Source organism: Pristis pectinata, chromosome 32 (assembly GCF_009764475.1).
Source record: "Pristis pectinata isolate sPriPec2 chromosome 32, sPriPec2.1.pri, whole genome shotgun sequence".
NCBI lineage: Eukaryota > Metazoa > Chordata > Chondrichthyes > Rhinopristiformes > Pristidae > Pristis > Pristis pectinata.
This window is the reverse complement of record NC_067436.1, coordinates 19,242,704-19,261,998: the sequence shown is the minus strand read 5'-3', so window position 1 is coordinate 19,261,998 and position 19,295 is coordinate 19,242,704. Positions and strand designations below refer to the sequence as shown.

Here is a 19,295-nt window from a genome sequence, read left to right as displayed (position 1 = left end):
GTTAGTGGGTGATGAGCAACACATTTAGGGCACATGCCTCAGCCATCCAGCTTGGTTAATCCATGGCTCCTGCAAGTGTGCTTGCTTGTCAGTGTGAAGCAGACTGTAACCATGTCATTCACCCATTCAAGAGCAAACAGTGGGATTTTAAATCTGGGCCCCCTGATCTTGGGTGCTCTGCATGATCACACATCATTCTGCATTTTGGTTTGATGAGTTTCAAACATCTTGTTCCAGTTTACCCCCTAGGAAGGTGACACAATGAAAAGTTAGGATGAGGCCCCTCAGTGTGTGTCAGTAATTGGTTGACGATCCCTGTGTTCGTGTTTGCAAAGGGTCCTGTGTGTGTGTGTGTGCGCGCGTGCGTGCTTCATTCTGTGTCAGAGCTGTGCTTCATTCTGTGTCAGAGCTTGCATTGATGTGTGTGCCTGAGTGTAGAACATAGAACGTAGAACATTGTAGCACAGGAACAGGCCCTCCACCCACAATGTCTGCGCCAAACCACAATGCCAAATTAAAAAATTTGGTCTGTACGTGATCCACATCCCTCCATTCCCTGCATGTTCATGTGTCTGTCTAACAGCCTCTTAAACACCACTATCAAATCTGCTGACACCCTTGCAGCCCATTCCAGGCACCCACCACTCTGTTTAAAAAAAAACTTGCCCTGGTCATCTCCTTTTAAATATTCCCCCTCCGACCTTAAATTTATGTCCTCTTGTACTTGATATTTCTCCCCTGGGGACAAGACTCTTACTGTCTACCCTATGTGTGCCTCTCATAATCTTATAAACTTCCATCAGGTCTCCCCTCAGCCTCCAACACTCCAGAGGAAACAAACCAAATTTGTCCAACCTCTCATAGCTCAAACCTTCTAATCCTGGAAGCATCCTGGTAAACATCTTCTGCATTCTTTCCACAGCTTCCACATCCTTCCTGTATTGGGGCGACCAAAATTGCACACAATATTCCAAGTGCAACGTAATTACATTTTTATACAGCTGCGACATGACTTCCTGACTTTTATACTCAATGCCCTGACTAATGAAGGTAACATGCTGTACACCCTCTTTACCACCCTATCTACTTGCATGGTCACTTTTAGTGAGCTGTGGACTTGGACCACCAAGATCCTCTGCACATCAATGCATTAAGTACGTTTGCATGTGGTCCATGATTCTTGTGTTTGAGTGTAACTTACATGGTATGTGAGTGAGAGAGAAAATAAGTAATTATTTCAGGGAATGGAGCACTGTCTGTTCCATTTGGCAGTAAAGCTTCCTCGACATCATCAAAACACTCCCTGGACAAGAACTGCACAAGTCAGACACAGAGTGAAGCTCCCTCTATACTGTCTCATTGCACACTCCCAGAAAAGGGACTGTCTAGCTTAGATACAGAGTAAAGCTCCCTTCACTGTATCCCACCTCAGTGGTAGTTTTTTTTTAACTTTGGATGGGTTTGGAGGAACAGGTGAGGATGTTAGATGGGCAGTGGTTCGTGATGTGAGCCAATCCATCTCCAGCCTCCAGCACCCCGGCCTCTGCTGCCTGTTGAACTCTTGTTGTCCAGGAGACATAAAATTCTGCTGTCCTGACGTGATCATTCGTTTTATAATCAGGATACCATTACTGATAAAACTAGTTTGTATTCAACTGTCTTTGCAAAATGAGAAATTAAAAATGGAACTGGGGGGAAAACTTGGGCTTAGCTCCTCGAGAGTCTCTGCTGAGATGTTGTGCACAGACGTTAGAATGGAAAGTCCTGGGGTTGAGGAGCTCATTGTCTGTGCTCTAGGTTAGGGTTGTGGTTGGCCTTCATGAGACATTATGATTCCAGTGATTGGTTCAGGGGAGGATGTGTATGTTGCCTAATCATAAGGTTATTATAGATCAATTTAATAGTTATTACTCCAGTTGTATTTCCCCACCTTTAACTTGGCATTCATTTGAAATGTGACAATTTTCACAAGCTCCTGCAGGTCACCAGTCCTTGTAGGATTATATGTAACAAGTGCCTTTGTCCGTCAGAAAGGGAGGAACTCGGGGTGAGGGGGCATTGCTGGGAATTACACACCTTCTGCCTGGGTACCTTGCTTACAACACACCATTCTGCAGTGTCATTTCTATCACCCTGCTTTCTCTCGCTCCTGATGCAGTGCTACCTCTCCCTCTCTGCCCCCACTTTCTGACCCCCCCATCCCCACCTCTCTCTCTGTCCCCCTTCTCTGCTTCTCCCCTTCTTTCCCTCCTCCCCTCCTCCTCCCCTTCTCTCTCACCTGCCCCTCTCTCTCACCTCCTCCCCTCTCTCTGCCCTGTCTCCCACTCTCTCTCTGCCCCCTCTCCTCTGCCTCCCCCTTCCCCCTGTCTATCTCTGTGTCCATATCTCTCGCACTTACACTTACTCACACACACACACACACACACACACACACACACACACACACACACACACACACACACACACACACACTCTAACAACAGAGACATCTCTTGTTGAACGGTTGTTTTTCTGCTTTGTGAAGGCGAATCCCACCCTGGGGCAGTGAGGAGAAACCACCTGGATTGAGACTGATCTCGGCACTCAGCAGGTGACGTGTTTTCACAATCTTCCTCCTCAGCAGTCAGGCCTTTAGAATTGCAACCTGCTTTTTCCGCTGTAGGATTCTGCTGTCCCCATTCAGTTCACGACAGACTGGTGAACCGATGTTCTGCTCCACCTTTACTACCCCTCCTCCTCGTCCGGACACCTCCTGCCCTCCAACGTGCTCCGAGGTTGGTGCTGCTCAGGACCAGGGAGCCTGGGCATGGCTTGGGACAACAGCCCATGTACTGGGGATCGTGCTGATTGAGCTTCATGGCAACAAGGGAACGGAGAGAGAGAGAGGGAGAGAATGTAATCCCTGTGAATTGTGGAAAATAAATCATGTGTTGCCAAAGTCCCGAGTGTTTATTCCTCTGATCCCACTCACAGTTGGGAAGCTTCTGGATTTCGAGTATTTTTACTAATATTGGAAATTCGGCAGCACAGAGCAGGGTGGGTGATTGGAGGGGACGAGGGGAGTTGTTAAGGTGCCTGTCGGTAGTGCGCAGAGCACTTTGTGCACACAACAGGAATGTGGTGCAAATGGTTATTGCAGCTGAGGCTGTTGCTCCAGAGGCAAGTTTGAATCCCAACCCATGAGTTGGGGAATTAAAATTCAAGTACTTAAACAGAGTCTATGATAATGAGCACCCTTCAGTAATGGTGACCATGAAACCACCGGATTGTTGTGAACACCCATCTAATTCACCAATGTCCTCAACAGGAGGAAATCTGCTGTTCTTGCCTCTGCTGTGTGACTGCACTCCGAAATGCCCAAAGGGGTAATCGGGGAGGGGCAATGAATGTTGGACTTGCCAGCAACGTCCTTATCTCGTGGAAGAATAAACGAGAAAGCAGTTAAACACGGATTTCAGAGCTGCAGTTTAAAAGGAATGGGTGTGAGTTGTCTACTGAAACTCAATGGTAAAATAAGTTGATAATCAGTTGTAGTCCAACAACGTCACCTTTCCAACACCCCTCTCCCTCCATTCACAAACCACTCAGTGATGAAGAAAGTGACAGGCATTCACATGTTTGCAGTAACGATCCATTGGAAGGGTTTGCCACGTTACTTTTGACTTGGTCTCCGAAACCTTTGGGGGAAGTGTGCGTGCATCTCGTCACCCAGCTTCTCGTGGCTGCCGTCAGCCGTTGCTCAGTGGACCCAGCTGCACTGGGCCATCTCCCCTCTCACTCTTTCTCCTTGTTGCTTCTGCAGGACAAACTCTGACTCTGCTCTGCACACCAGCGTTCTGAATCCCAGTCCACACGATGCCTTTGTGGGAGGGAGCCAGTCGTTCCCACAGCAAGATCGGCGGCATGGTGAGATCAAGGGAAATTTCCACAGGCAGCCAAGTCCTGGGATTAGCAAGGGGGCAGGGTGGAGCAGAAGGGGCTGTGTCCCCTGAAGTGGGATAGCAGTGGATACGATTCTGAAGGGGTTTGGCAGGGTGGATCCTCTGGATGGAGAGAATCAATCTCAGAACAAAGGATGTATAGACAGTGGAGAGAGAGAGATGTCTTTGCTCAGACTGTGAATCATTGGAATTGGAATTCAGACATTTAAATAGGCAAGGTATAGATAGATATGGTCCTATTGCCAGCAAATGGGATGAGTGTGGATGGGCAAAAAGGTGAGGTGAACGTGGTGGGTCCAAGGGCTTGTTTCTGTGCTGTGCGACTTCTCTGCTCCAGAGAGTGTGGTGCACCATCATTCAATAGTCTTCTAAACAGTAAGGGAATCAAGGAATCTCTGAGGATAAGACCATAAGATGTAGGAGCAGAATGAAGCCATTCGGCCCATCGGGTCTACTCTGCCATTCAATCATGGCAGTTTTGTTTTAAGCCCCATTCCCCCACTTTCTTCCTGTAATCTTCAACCCCCTTATCAGTCAAGGACCTGTCAATCTCTGTCTTAAATATACCCAATGATTTGGACTCCACAGCCCCCTGTGGTAACGAATTCCACAGATTCAGCACCCTCTGGCTGAAGAAATACCTCCTCATTTCAGTTCTAAAGGGACGTCCCTTTATTCTGAGGCTGTGCCCTCGGATCCCGGACTCTCCCACTGATGGAAACATCCTGTCCACGTCCACTCTATTCAGTATCTGGCAGGTTTCAATGACATTCCCCCTCATCCTTCTGAACTCCATTGAGTACAGACCCAGACATCATACGGTAACCACTCCCCTCTATCACCCCCCCACTTTGTTTTCCCTCATTCCTGTGGCCCCCTCCCACACCCTCATGACCTGCCCATCTATTCCCCACTTCCTTCCCTCTATTCCATGGTTTACTGCCCTCTCCTGCCAGATTCCTTCTTCAGCCCTTTGCCTCTTCCACCTCTCAGCTGCTCACATCACTCCCTTCATCCCCCGTCCCCACCCACCTACCTTCCCCTCTCACCTGGACTCACCTATCACCTGCCAGACTGTGCTCCTCCCCCTCCCCTACCTTTTTATTCCGGCTTCTGCCCTCTTCCTCTCCAGTCCTGATGAAGGGTTTCGATCCAAAACGTCGACTGTTTATTTCCCTCCATAGATGCTGCCTGACCTGCTGAGCTCCCCCAGCACTTTGTGTGTTGCTCCAGATTCCAGCGTCTGCAGAATCTCTTGTGCTTCCAACCTGCATGTGTTTGGGATGTGGGAGGAAACTGGAGTCCCCGGGGGAAACCCATGCTGTGAAAGGGAGAACGTGCAACTGGCGCTGGAGTGTGGTGCCTCATTGCAAGCTGCCCTCTGCAGATCCACTCATTACTTCTATTACAATTGTTTTCCTCTTCTAAATCTAAATTCTGGGTCTCTAAGAGTTACTACACTTTACTCTGCATTCTGTTACTGTTTCACCCTGTACTACCTCAATGCACTGTGTAATGAATTGATCTGTATGAACAATATGCAAGGCAAGTCTTTCACTGTACCTCGGTACATGGCAATAATAAACCAATACCAATTCCACACAGCACGGGGGGATCAGGGTAGAAGCTGGGTCTCTGGAGTTGTGAGATTGTGGCTCTGCTAGCTGCACCACTGTGTCACTTTTAGAGCTAAGATTCAGTTTATTGAGGCGATGGGGTTAAAGTGCTCTGTGATTGTCAACTGGTGGGTGACAACCTCTGCTATGTGATCATCTTCTCTTTTTGCAGTGAACTATTACGATGAAATGGACAGTCTGGGTGAAGGTGAGTTGCAGATGGTCTCATTTTGTGTCAAGCTCGCATGAAGGTTTGAGAATGATGCAGGTGACCCACCCCCAGCGCCCGAGACTGTTCCGGTGGTTGGGTCCCAGTTCTGAGCTTGGTTGCTGTCTTACTGCTACTGATAAGCTGTGGACGTATCGCTGGGCTCATGTAAGTGGAATGGGTGTTGGAAGCATGAGGTCCAGAAGATGAGGAGCTTCAACCAATTGCATCGTTAACAGGAAGTGCCTTCATCTACCAGTGCTCCAGAAAATGTGCCAAAAGAAGTAGCTGCTGGTCTGCAAACCGACATCCGTCACATTTCAAACAGGAACTTGGTGTAGAAATGGTTTGAGACAGATGTGAAGAGTGTCAAATAAGTACAGGATGCAGACACCAAATGAATCATCCTACTCCCTACTAGCCCTTACAATCTTTTAAAACATCTCTTTTCCCAGCACTTTGTGTACCACTATGTTAAATCTGTCAATCATTTGAATTTTATATTTGTTTAAAGAGCTCCCCCGAATCTCGGGGTATAACTGTCCCCTCCAGGTATGTTCAAGGCTCCATTCCCAGCCTGCACAGAGTCCACTGAACACTGGCAGAGTGACCATCCACTTCCTCCCAGCTCTCACATCTGGGTCAGAATGGGAGAAGATTGACGAGGCTTCCTGTTTCTCATCAATGAACAGATTATTCTGGTGGATCAGGGCCAGCTGTGTGCTCTGCCCCTGGTCTTGTGCTTACCTTGTTGAAACCTCAGTTGGAGCACTGTGTAGAGATCTAGGCAAGGGAAGACTGAGGGGTAATCTGATGTAGGTCTTTAACATTGAAGTGGTTTGGTAGAGTTGACTTTGAGATGGTCCTAGTGGACAAGACAAGGGGTATAAGTATGAAATTCTCACTTAAAAATTGCAGTGGAAAGTTCAGGAGAAACTTTTAACTGAGTAAATAAGGCAAATTTCACAGGTGGATTTAAAGGCAATGTTGGTTGAAGGGTTGGGGTGGTGGAAGAAGAAAAGGATATGGTAATGAGTGGGAGAAGGTTCATGTGGAGGAACAACCTAATGGACAAAGTAGTAGCCTGGAGCTGTAGGCACAATATAAACTTATTGGGGCAAGGTGCACGAGGAATCTCATAACTTGTGCACCTATAACCTGGGAAAGGACTGCAGTGTCATGGGAGGCAAGAAACTAAGAACAATGACCATCATCATGTTGAACCATCTGCAATGGAGGAGAATCTGGACGCTTTCAACAGAGAGATCTCTGCTTGTCCCAGTCACTTTCCCAGCAGGCTGATGCTGTGAACTGGCAGGTGCCTTCAGCTGGAATCTTATCTTTGTTCCTTGCCAAAGTGATCGTACTCGCTCAGCTTCCGGTTCCTGAAAAGTTTACAACCGAGAAACCCTTTAAAGAATTGGAAGGTTTTTTTTATTACATAGAGTATGGGATACCATATATTACTGGGGAGCTGATACTCTGTGTAGTTTCCTCAGAGGTTAAACCCATCACGAAGTCAGAATACAGTGTCATCACATGCCTTCTGGCAGAGGGGTTTCCCATTAATCGATTCAGTGATCGATTAATTATTTCAGTAATCGATTTGAAGTTCGATTATGAAATTGTTTCATGTTATCCTAATCATTTAGTTTTATTTTTCTTAGAAGGTTTTTGTTTGTTTCCAATATTTTATTTTTTCCATCTTCATTGCATTATTAATAGATTACTGCTTTTTACTCAGTCTTTTCATTCCCGGTTCCAACGGCAGAAGATAATCTCTTAAAGCTGAACAAACCTTTACCAAAACAGCTGTGGGAAGCGAGGAAGGTGAGTGGCAGATTGCTTCAGCAGACATCTCCACTGTTTGATTTTCTGCATCTTTCTTTTGGAATCCATGTCCCTTTGGTGAAGCCTCCTCTTGCCATTCACTCAATGCTGCCTCCTCAACTGCAACAGCGACTGAGTTGAAACAAATTAAATCAATTGTGAAACCTCTAGTTAATTTGGAGGATTGGACCGTCAGTTTTAATTTTGGCTTTAAAGGTTACCGACCTGGTCCATTAATATTGGATTATGAAGTGCATAACTGAATTCTTCCCACCTCTCCTCATGTTTTGAGAGCTCGACGCTCTGCTGGGGAAGGTGTTGTGCCAATTTCAGTTCAAAGTGGCAGAGTTAGGGAAGGAGTTTGAGAGAGAATGAGTTGGTGATGACTTGCTGTCAGCAGAGTGGGGATGGGGTGGAGGGGATCTGGGGGTGGGTGAACGAAAAGAGGAGCCCTGTGATTGTTGATTAAATGGATGGATGAAATAGTTTGCAGTGAAGGCAGAGGTTTGGAGCTGGAGATTGAAGGAAGGAATTGTATCAAAAAATAAGAAATGGAAGCGGCAGTGTGATGTAGCCCCTCAGTCCTGAAGGTCAGTCTCACCCTGCACACGTCCACTTTACTCGGTTTTCCTCCAACCCCATTCTTTGATTCCCTTGGTATGTAAACAGGTATTCGAGCCATCGTCAGAGTCACACAGCACAGAGACAGGTCCTTCGGCCCACTGAATCCATGCTTACCGTCAACCACCCATCTACACTAATCCCGTTTTATACTCCCCACGTTCCCACCAATTCCCTCCCTCCCACTTCCGTCATTTATCCATACACTTGGGACAATTTACAGTGATTTGCCTTGACACTGATCTCATTTTTCCTGCATCCCGGTGTTACCCCATCTGTCTTTTACCTGCTTTTAAGATTGTGCCCAGTTATTTATTTTGCCTCTTCTTGTTCTTCCTACCAAAATGAAACACTTTGCGTTTCTCAGAATTAAATTTCATCTGCCACCTGTCTGCCCCCTCCACCAGCCTGTCTACATTTCCTTGAAGTCTGTTGCTGTTCTCTTCATGGTTTATTGCACCTCCAAGTTTTGCATTGTCTGTAAATCTGAAAATTGTTCTGTACGTCGTCCTTTCTCTCCTCCTTGGACTCCCTCATCCCAGGAAGTCAGTCCAGCGCTCCACCCCTCTGGCACTTAAGGCCGACACACCACTCAGCCTTCCCAATTGCTTGCTGTAGTAGTATATTTACTTTCTGCATCTCACATATGGCACATCCAGTTTCCTCTCCACATTTACAAATCCCTCATCTTTTTTTAAAAGAATCTACATTTTTCTTTTTTATCTGATAAGTGAAGTCACTTTCCCCACCTTCCTCTCCATCGGTTGCCTTCCCGCCCTCCCATTTTTTTGACCAGATCTTTTCACAGCCTCTTTGGGCATTGCTTACAGCCTATCACTAATCTATTGGCCAGCATTTTCCGAAGGAAATGCACCACAGGTTGGAACTGGGTCTAGGTCAACCGTGACAATCAAAGAACTGCTTATTGCTGGAAATGTAAAATAAAAACAGAAAACGCTGGAAACACGCAGCGGGTCAGAAGAGACAAAAAGTCTTTGACCTGATTTGTTAACTTTGTTTCTCTATCCACAGATGCTGCCTCACTTGCTGAGCATTTCCAGCACTTTCTGTTTTTATCACAGGATCGATGTTTGATGGTGTAAAGGCTGGAAGAGCTGGCAGGACCCCGGGGGTGTTGGTTAATGGATGAGTTGGCTCTGTTGTGTTGGGAGAGCTCGAGCCTTATAGGAATTAGGATTCACTGAGGGTGCCAGAAGTGTTTGGACAAAAGCTTCTTCATTTGTAGCTTCAGCAGTTGAAGCAAAAAGTTAGATTTTAAAGAGTCTGTAACCTCCTGAAAGTGATAAGATGGACCTTTGGGGACTGCAGAACTGACTGAGGAGAACTTCTTTGCACAGATACAAACTGACTCTGTGTGTGTGTGTGTGCGTGCGTGCGTGCGCACATTGAATGGGTGTGCACTTGGGTGTGAGCTGTCTTTCCCTGACAAACCCCCTTGAATTCCCTCCAATGTTATTACCATTGAAATAAAGTATATTTAAAGGGGGACAGAGCGAGACTTCATCAAGGTTCTAATGTGTTTCCTATGTCGATTGGCTAAAACTAAAGGCAGCTGGAAAGCAGATTCCTCAGACCTATCCCGTGCAGACGTTGGGTTGTTGTCTGTTGCAGCTAAAATGTCCAGCTGGTCAAGTTCCTCCGGCAAACTTGGGGCACACGGGGATTGACCTTTTCCCTTTCTCTGTTCCTCAGGTTCAGTCTCTGTCGTTGCGTCCCAAGTCCTGTGAAGTCCCTGGTATCAGGTGAGTAGATTTGCTCCTCTTATTACGTACTCTGATCCAATCACTTGATGATGACAGGGGAAGTGGGTAGTGTTTGACAAAATAAAATGGTCACTTCACTGCAAAACAATGCAGAAACTCAGCTTTAAGGTGCCATGGCAACATAGATAACAGTGTTTCCATATGGGGATGAATGTATTGTTCCTAACCCACCATCTGTCCACCTCCATCCATAGGGTTCAGTGTAATCCATGCTCCAGCACAGCCCAACCTAATTACACAAGATGGCTGTACCTCCTCTCCCCTACTCTGACTCTCCCAACACTCTCCGAACCACATTCCACCCTCCATAAACGTTAGCTCATCCAGAGCTCCACCCCTTGTCATGGTTCCCAGTTCTCACTGATCCACACTTGGCTCCCTTTCAGGGAACGTTGAACATTTCAACCTGTTTTTTCAGAGGTGTCAACCCCACCCCCCCCCCCCCCAACAATCTCTGCAATCTCCTCCACTCTGCATCTGCTTGCGATTTCTGAACTCCAGTTCTCACTTCCTGTGCATCCCCAAGTTTAATCTCTTCTCTGTTGGCAGTGGTGTCCTTGGCTACGCTGGAATTCCCTCTCAGTGTCCCCTCTGCTTCCCACTTCCCTTCAACCATTCAGTCCTTGAACCAATCTACACAACACTCAGCACTACCTCAGTGTAGCAACACGATGACTACTTTGCTTTCCAATGGACCTCGTTTGCTCTAATTGTGTTCATTCTTGTATAATTTTGTACAATTTATGTTTAATTTCTGTTTTTCTTGTGAATGCTGTGTCTCTGATGCTCTGTGCCTGTGCTGCTGATGCGTCAGTTTTTCATTGCACACTTACATACATGTACTTGTGCAGATGACAATACACCCGACTTTGACTTCCACAACCTCTACCTTCCTTTTCTTTAAATTGAATCTAAGAATATCCCTTCAGACATTTCACTACATTAAAGAGGAGGTGTGCTTGGCTATAAAATTAAAAGGCAATCTGACCCCATCACAGCTCATCTGAAGCTGACCCAAGCCTGATGATACCCATCTGGTACCGAATCCAGTCCAGTGTGGCTGGTGTTGCGAAGCCAGGCTTATGCTGCAAACTCAGAGCCACTTCCTGCACTAGTTGTCCTCTGGTGGGTGTTTCTGGGCAAACCCTTCCTTTCACAAGCCACAACTCTGTGCATTACAATTGTTTATCAGGAACTCACCAGCCCAATCTGGGCCTGGATTGGGACTAACTACTCTTTATATACCTATCCCAACTCAAATCCAGTGCATGCTTTTGGGTCCTGTCTGGCTTTTGTCAGAGAGCTGGCCCATACCAGACTGCCCTGTAACTTACTGGTTTTCTCGGTTGCTGCTGGGAGCAGTTAAGAATCAACCGCATAATCTGAATTGTACCATCAGCTCTCATCTGTGACAGTCGGTTCCATTCTTTATGGAAACGCAGAAGCTTTTTCCATTGGCCTCAAAGCATCCGCTGCCCACAGCTCTTGGAGAATGTCATTGGCTTTCCTGTGAACCAATTACATTGGAGCCTGGTGCCATCCAATTGGCCACCTGGCGGTGGTCTGACAAAGTAGCCAGAGCTGAACTGGAAACCAGTGCTGAAGCTGCCGATCTAAACCAGCAGCACCAGGAGAGTGAGGCATTTGGAGTGGAAGGAACAGCAGCCAGGGGTAACAATGCTGAGGGGGAGGGGCAGGGTGATGTGCAGCATTGACGGAGGGCCGGTGCCTCTGCACTGGGAAGGAGTTGGAGGAGCACTGGGGAGATGGAGAGTTGGCAGAGGGGCAGGAGTGATGATGTGCAACATTGGGAGAGGGAGGTGTGGTCCCCAAACCTGCAACCCTGGCCAAAGACTCTTCAGACCCGGTGGTAAACTAAACAGTTCAGGTATTACCAACCACTTCACCAAAATCACACTAGGTTGTTCAGGTGCGTGCATCACCAGGTCTGTCTCATCCAGTGAGCTATTTGTCTGTCTTGCTGGTGACTCTGGATCTTGTGTGGGCAATAGTTGTTGTGATTGACTGTTACATGGACTACTAAAGCAGTAATTGGCATCCCAGATACTTTCAGCATTTTGTGTTGAACTCAACAGTTTTTGTTTCCTGATTCCCAGTATCTATCCGTCACCGGATCAGAATGCCGGGTTGTCGCATTTCCAAGGGTCACTGAACACAGGAGGCTCTCTGCCCGACCTCACTAATCTCCACTTCCCATCGCCTCTGCCGACACCTCTGGACCCCGAGGACAGCTCCTTCCCCAACATCAGTGGAGGCAGCAGCACCGGCAACCTGGCTGCCACCATGACGCACCTGGGCATCAGCAGTTCCCAAGGTGAGAGGAACCGTTCGAGCTTTTCCTCAGGATTCATGGGCACTGCTTTAATGAACCAGACCTTTCTCTTTGTTGGGGATACCTTGCTGAAGACCCATTAAGCTGTACAAAGGAGCAGGAGAGGTAATAGGCTCACACAGTGGTGCTAGCTTTACCATCAGAGGCTAAACCAGTTGTACAAGGGAAAGACAAACTGTTTGCACTGATGAAACCTAATTCACCAGGAGTTTGACTTGGGATCAGGTAAGGTTTTGCCACAAAAATCACAAATTCAGTCCGAGGTCCGATAGATGAATCAGCACTTCACCATGTGGACCATTGGTGAATTGGCTTGATGACCAGTCAGTGGTGATCTCAGCCAGGAGAACAATTCCATCGTGTAGATGATGTAGGAAAACGTGAGGCTAGTCACCCTGACGGGAAGAACAGAAAAGTTAAATAGTTGTATTTTTAAAATAAAATAAAATGTAAATGTTGCTGTGTGTCAGGATCTCAGTGTGCTGGTTCAGACAGTTAGTGTGCAGGTGCAGCAGCCAATTCAGGCACACATACCACATCGGTCTTCATTGCAAGGGGTTAGAGTACAAGAGCAAGAAAGCCTTGGTGCAACTGTACAAGCTTTTAGTGAGACTTGGAATGCAGCATGGGTCTCTGTACCAAATATACCTCAATTCTGGAGACAATGTTGAGTAAATTCACTTGATTGATTTACGTGGTGAGCAGATACTGAGTGAGGTTGTCCATTCAGTATCTGCTCACCACCCAAATCAGTCTAGTGAATGAGAGATGATCCTACAAGTGGATAGGGTGGTAAAGAAGGCCTCCGGCATGCTTGCCTTCATCAGTCGGGGCCCTGAGGATTAGAGTTGAGAAGTCGTGTTGCAGCTGTATAAAACATTGGTTAGGCCACATTTGGAATATTGTCTGCAGTTCTGGTTGCCACACTATGAGAAGGATGCGGAGGCTTTGGAGAGGATGCAGAAGAGATTCACCAGGGGTGGTGGTGGATGCAAATACGATAGTGGCATTTAAGAGGCTTTTAGACAGACACATGAATATACAGGGAATAGAGGGATGTGGATCATGTGCAGGCTGAAGAGATTTCGTTTAATTTGGCATCGTGTTCAGCACAGACATTGTGGGCCGAAGGGCCTGTTCCTGTGCTGCACTAGTCTACGTTCTGTGTTGCCTAGACTGGAGTGTATTAGCTTCAAGGAGAGGTTAGACAAACTTGGATTGTTTTCACTGGAACATCAGAGGCTGAGGGGAGACCTGATAGAAGTAGATAAAATTATGAGAGGCACAGGTAGGGCAGATGTCTTCAAAGTGTCAAGTACGAGATGGAATATGTTCAAGGTGAGAGGGGGAAAGTTTAAAGGAGATTTGCGAGGCAGTTTTTTTTTACACACAAAGTGTGAGGTGCCAGAAGCAGATGTTGAAGAGGTATTTTGGCAGGCACATGAACAGGCAGGGAGTAGAGGGATACAGACCAGGTGCAGCAGATGGGATAAGTTTAATTTGGCATCATGGTCAGCAGAGATATGGTGGGCCAAAGGGCCTGTTCCTGTGCTGTACTGTTCCATGTTCTATATCCACTGACTGTACAGATCCCAAGGTAGGAAATGAGGAGATAAATGAGACAGCAATCCCAAGCATTGACTGAGGGGAGCTGGCCATGGCTGGGTGTTGGGGGAGTTTTCAGGGCATCAGGCACTGTCACCACCTGGGATCCAATTTCCTGGCTCCTCGTCATCACAAGTCTTGCAGAGAGATCGCTGCTCTGTGTCTCCTCCGCTGGAGGTTCATTGCTCAGGAGCGTGACTCGATGGGCCGAATGGCCTACTTCTGCTCCTTTGTCTTGTGATCAGAGCCGCAGATGGGCCACCCCTGCACAGCTCCTGGGCACAGAACATGGCAGATTCCCCATCACGGACAAACCCACCTCACACCCAACCCCACTGGGAGTGCAAGGACAGTGAGAGTGGTTTTGTAACCCACTGATGGTTGAACATCATTACATCTGAATGAGCCAGTTCCAATCTGAGGCCAGAATGGAATTGGTTCATTCTTCTTGCACAGTCATTTTTATGAAAACTCTTAGAATCTTACAGCACAGAATGATGTGAACTTGGTCTCTCGGCCTCATTCTTCCTGTAATCTCGCCCTTTAACCAGGCCTTTGGTCATCCCCAGCTATAGTCCAGTGTCATCCTTTGTTTGCCAACGATCCTGTGAAAAACTTAGTGATGTGTTTCTGCTGTAGAAATGCTCATAGAAACTGCATTCCTGATCTTACTAAGTTGATTGTTAAATCCATTGTGTGTTTTCTCTCCGTGCCTAGGTCTGTCATCCTCTTTGCACAGCTCTCTGAGTAACCCATCCATACAAGCTTCACTCAGCAATTCCATGGTGCCCTCCCCTTTAAGCAACCACTCCCTCAGCAATCCCCCCATCCAGTCCTCTCTACGGTCATCACTAAGCAACCCATCCATCCCAACCACATTGAACAGCTCCCCCCGCCGACGGCAGACACCAGTCAGTCCACTGACCCTCTCACCTGGGATGGAGTCTCGAAGGTCTCTGAGCAAGCAGTTTTCACCAACAATGTCACCGACGCTGTCTTCAATTGCACAAGTGAGTGTAATCTCTCTTCTGAGTGGGTTATATTTCGATGACAGGACTTGCTGCACAGTGCTGGTGTCACAGTTGTGGTATTGCACATAGGGTGGGCTCAGCAGGTTCAGTTCCAAGTCTGTGCCAGCTGTGAGCTCGCAGGGTCACTTTCTGTAAGACCGTTAGAAGTAGGAGTGTGTGGAAGTGTGGCACAGAACCTCAAACTTCTCCAGCCGTCATTAAGATGGAGGCTGCCTCATTCACTTCACCCAGTCCCCATATCCCTCGCTTTCTTTTGCGCAAGTATCTCTGGATCTTGGCCTTGAATGTACTGAATGTCCATGGCTCTTGGGAGGAGAATTCCAAAGGTTCACAGTTAGCTGAGTGTGTGTCGCTGACCTCCTGCTCCTGATGACTGTGGGGCAGCCCTGGGTGGGGAGTTTGTGGAAGAACAGGATGGTTATGGTACAGTGGTTTATACACACAGGTTGAGGTCTCATCTGACTTCACAGGGCAGCCAGTTCACACAGAATCGAACTGTCTGTGTTAACTGGAGGAAAACAGTTTCATTGTATTTGAACCATTCAGCTCTGCTCCTGGTTGGTTGCTGCCGAACTGTACGATCCAATCTAGGATTTGCTGCAGAGTGGGGAGAGACCATTACCAAGTCTTCCTTCATCAACCATTGAGCAGACGTCAGTCAGGTTGACTGTTATTCCCTGGAGACTCTGACTTTATGAATCTCTCCTCAAGTGCCGTCCTGGTGGTTAGAGAAGAGGCAGAAGGTTAAAAATGATGAAAGTTTGAGAATATTCAGGACTCGCCTTCTCTGGGCTGGAAGGGAGAGAGAGAATCCATCCACCAGCGCGCCACACACGGTCTAACTCTGGCCTTTGGTTTTGCAGGGAGTTGCCTTGGATACCAGTAATATGACAATGGAACATCTGCCACCTTATCCACTCTATCAGCACCTCCAGCAGCCCCAGCAGCCAGTCCAACAATCCCAGCAGCTGATGCCTCAGTCCCAGCAACCACAGCGACAGTCGCCAATCTCTCCTGTTCATCAGCTCCCTCAGCCATTGCCACTCGAGCTGCACTCTCCCAGTGTAAGTGTTCAGATATATAAATATTAAGTACTTTTATTTGATTGATTTCTGAGATCTAGTTGTTACTGCCAAGGCCAACATTTCTTGTCCATCCCTAATTGGCCTTTCTGGGCCACTTCAGAGGGCATCTTTTAAGTGCCTGTCACACTGCTGAGTACAGAGTCACATGCAACCTCCTGTCCTTCCATCAGAGTCATTATGTTTCCTGAGAGTTATGGCCTCAACCAGGGATCACCCCATAACCTCGTCCTCATGATGCCAGCCTTGAACTTGCCCTTGGATGGTTTGTACCTTCATTCTACTGAATTACTCAGTTATACTCTTCCTTGAGGCCTTTCTGCATCTGGGTTTCTTAACTGCAGTCTTTTGCTTGTTTTACAGTTGATCCTCTCATTCCATTATCCACATGCGCAATTTTACCTTCATCTCATTTATTTTATCATATTCATCATATTTCAAATCGTACTTATTTTCATAGAGTCCTAGCAGGGTACAGCATGGAAACAGGCCATTCGGCCCAACTCGTCCACACCGACCAGTGAGCACTCTTCCGTATTCATCCCATTGCCCGGCACTTGGTTCATAGCTTTCCATAGCTTTAATGTCATAAAGGAACTTCGTCTCATTTGCAGTAATTGTATTGTTCAATCACTCTCTTTAACTAATTAAATACCAAATAATGACCAACTAGGACCTATCTCTGAAAGCTATGTTAAAATAACTGAGTGGATTTAACTTTGGATAAATATTTCACATTAGAAATAATCAGTTCAGGCAACATTCCTTCATAATGCAAAGAGCTAGGAGGCAGATACGATAGGGTCTTTTAAGAGACTGTTGGATAGGTACATGGAGCAGAGAAAAATAGAGGGCTATGGGTAAGCCTAGTAATTTCTAAGGTAGGCACAACTTTGTGGGCCAAAGGACCTGTATGTGCTGTAGGTTTTCTATATTTCTATGTTTCTATAGCAGTAGATCAGCTGAATATTACTCAAGGTGTTAGTGTGTACTCTTCACTAACCCTGTGTGTTTCTGTTTGACAGAATGACACGGTGGATAATCTCTTCAGTGATCCATACTTTGAGCAGCAGTTGTTGGCCAGTCAGTCCAAGCCTCTGTCCCAGCAGGTATGGAAGTTTGCCATCAGCAGACCTATGGAGATCCACAGCTGTCTAGGGATATCAGAGTATGATCGGGTTATGGTATGCTAATCATTTTATGCAGTGGTGTACCTTATTGATCACAGTGTGACGTCAGCCTGTTGTTCTTCATTCATTGTCCTTACCAGTACGAGTAAAGGTCTTGTGGTGTTTACGTTTGCCCATTTGTTGGTTTGTGAGCAGTGTCCACCTTCCATTAATGTTTCAGCATGGAATATGGTCTCCCCTTCACCCATTGCCCTCGGCAACCCTGCCTCCCCTTCACCCATCGGCAATCCACCTTTAATTACCACCCACGTGGTCCATGCTGTGTTAAGCTCACCTGTGTGTATCTCTCCGCGATAGATACACACAGGTGAGCTTAACACAGCAAGCGGGGAGCTGTTGGCTCACAGACTCCACTGGTCCAAAGCTCCAAATGTTTCCCGTCTCCCATCCCCGGTACCAATCAATCTCATCCTTTTACATCCCACATCCTTTTACGTTCACCTCCACCAACCTCCCAGTACGGCCCACACCTCATCATCCATTTTGTGCAGTAGCTAAATTTAAATAGTGTACCTCCTCCACCTTCCAAGCTTCAGTCCAGTTCTGTCAAAGAATAAATTGCACAGAAACAGATTGGGACGTGTTCACTGCCTGGTCAATTCTGTTTGCCAGGAGTGTCCAAATTTGTGTCTTCATTCCAAGAATCCTGCAGGTCATTTTTTTAACATTCCAGGATGTGGCAGGATGGAGTCCCCATTCCTGATTCCCCTGGAGAGGGTGTCGGACTCCTACCGTCTGGTGACCCCTTGTCCCCAAGAGCCGTTGATACCGACAGGTGCTGGTGCTCTGAGTCGGGATTTATCCCGTAATTGATGAAAGTGTTGTAAACCGCTCTTCTGAAAGAGCAAAGCAGCTGGGCTTCAGATGTTGGAATGTCATAATCCTGGGTGTGGAGCCTCCAGCTTTACACCATGTGTGGACAAAGTCACCAGCCCCTCCCCACAGTCGAGCTGCTTCTCAAGGTTGTTTTATTTCCCTCTCCCCTCCCCAAGCTGAACCAGTTCAACGTGTTGGAACGTCCGTCCAGCTGCCTGCCAATGAGCAGCAGCAGCCTCTACAACCTGGGTTCCAGCCTTCACTTCTCCCAGGCCGCTGTGGTGGGCTTGAGCGGGAGTCACGGGAACCTCCAGGAACAGTCACCGCAGCTGAAACCAAATCTGCTGTACTCCACCTGCACCGGGAACATCCCCAACATCATCCTAACAGGTGAGCAGCCCTGGGCCAGGCTGGGTCTGGGGGAGACGGGTAAATGTGGAGGAGAAGGGAGAGAAGGTTCAAGCTGATAGTGGTGGGAGGAGACTCGTGAAGCATAAACAGCAGCATAGAGCAGAGGGACAGAATGGCTTTCTGCCATGGACATTCCATGCAGCATGCCCTCTCACCAGTGCTGGCCTGACTCAGCTCAAGGGTGTTCCAAGAATGACCTTGTGTCCTTCGATTCCTTGTCTGAAATAAGATTCTTCCCAATGTCGTTTGGAAACTTAGGGTTTTTATTCTGTCTACTAATGTCTAACAGCAGTGGAGACAGGAATGGGTGATGGTTTGATTAAAACTGTGGCAACACACAAAAAGCTGGGGGAACTCAGCGGGTCAGGCAGCATCTGTGGAGGGAGATGGACAGTCGACGTTTCGGGTCAGATGAAGGGTCTTGACTCGAAATATCGACTGTCCATTTCCCTCCACAGATGCTGCCCGACCCGCTGAGTTCCTCCAGCAGTTTGTGTGTCGCTCCAGATTCCAGCATCTGCAGCCTCTGGTGTCTCCTGATTAAAACTCTGCCCGTTGTTGGTAACACATCCCAACCTCTTCATCCACTGTCTTTCCCCTGTTACATCTCCTTCTCCTTGAATTCATTTCTGCTCTTTGTTTCACCAGCTTCTTGGAGCCAGTTCCACATCGTTCCCACCTCCCTGGGTAAAATAATTGGTCCTTTGGGCCGTGTAATGGCAGCACATGGTGTCTTTGGAACACCAGTGAGGTCTTCAGGAAGCCAAGACACTGTTAAAATTGGTGTGCAAATTTACGATGGTATCT

General features: G+C 47.3%; 1 protein-coding gene across 4 annotated transcripts in view; it reads left to right on the top strand.

Moving 5' to 3' along the window:
• The window catches only part of crtc3 (CREB regulated transcription coactivator 3), a 78,939-nt gene that overhangs the window by 57,082 nt on the left and 2,562 nt on the right, over window positions 1-19,295 (top strand). Inside the window, exons 5-14 of one of the 4 annotated variants that reach the window (XM_052042599.1) lie at window positions 2,525-2,590; window positions 3,803-3,906; window positions 5,730-5,765; window positions 7,510-7,595; window positions 9,930-9,979; window positions 12,118-12,335; window positions 14,676-14,968; window positions 15,853-16,053; window positions 17,097-17,180; window positions 18,254-18,467. In XM_052042599.1, coding sequence (XP_051898559.1) covers window positions 2,525-2,590; window positions 3,803-3,906; window positions 5,730-5,765; window positions 7,510-7,595; window positions 9,930-9,979; window positions 12,118-12,335; window positions 14,676-14,968; window positions 15,853-16,053; window positions 17,097-17,180; window positions 18,254-18,467 — 1,352 coding nt within the window. Of the gene's footprint in view, window positions 1-2,524; window positions 2,591-3,802; window positions 3,907-5,729; window positions 5,766-7,509; window positions 7,596-9,929; window positions 9,980-12,117; window positions 12,336-14,675; window positions 14,969-15,852; window positions 16,054-17,096; window positions 17,256-18,253; window positions 18,468-19,295 lie in introns of all 4 variants that reach the window. The other 3 variants (XM_052042597.1, XM_052042600.1, XM_052042598.1) reach the window with 3 other exon arrangements.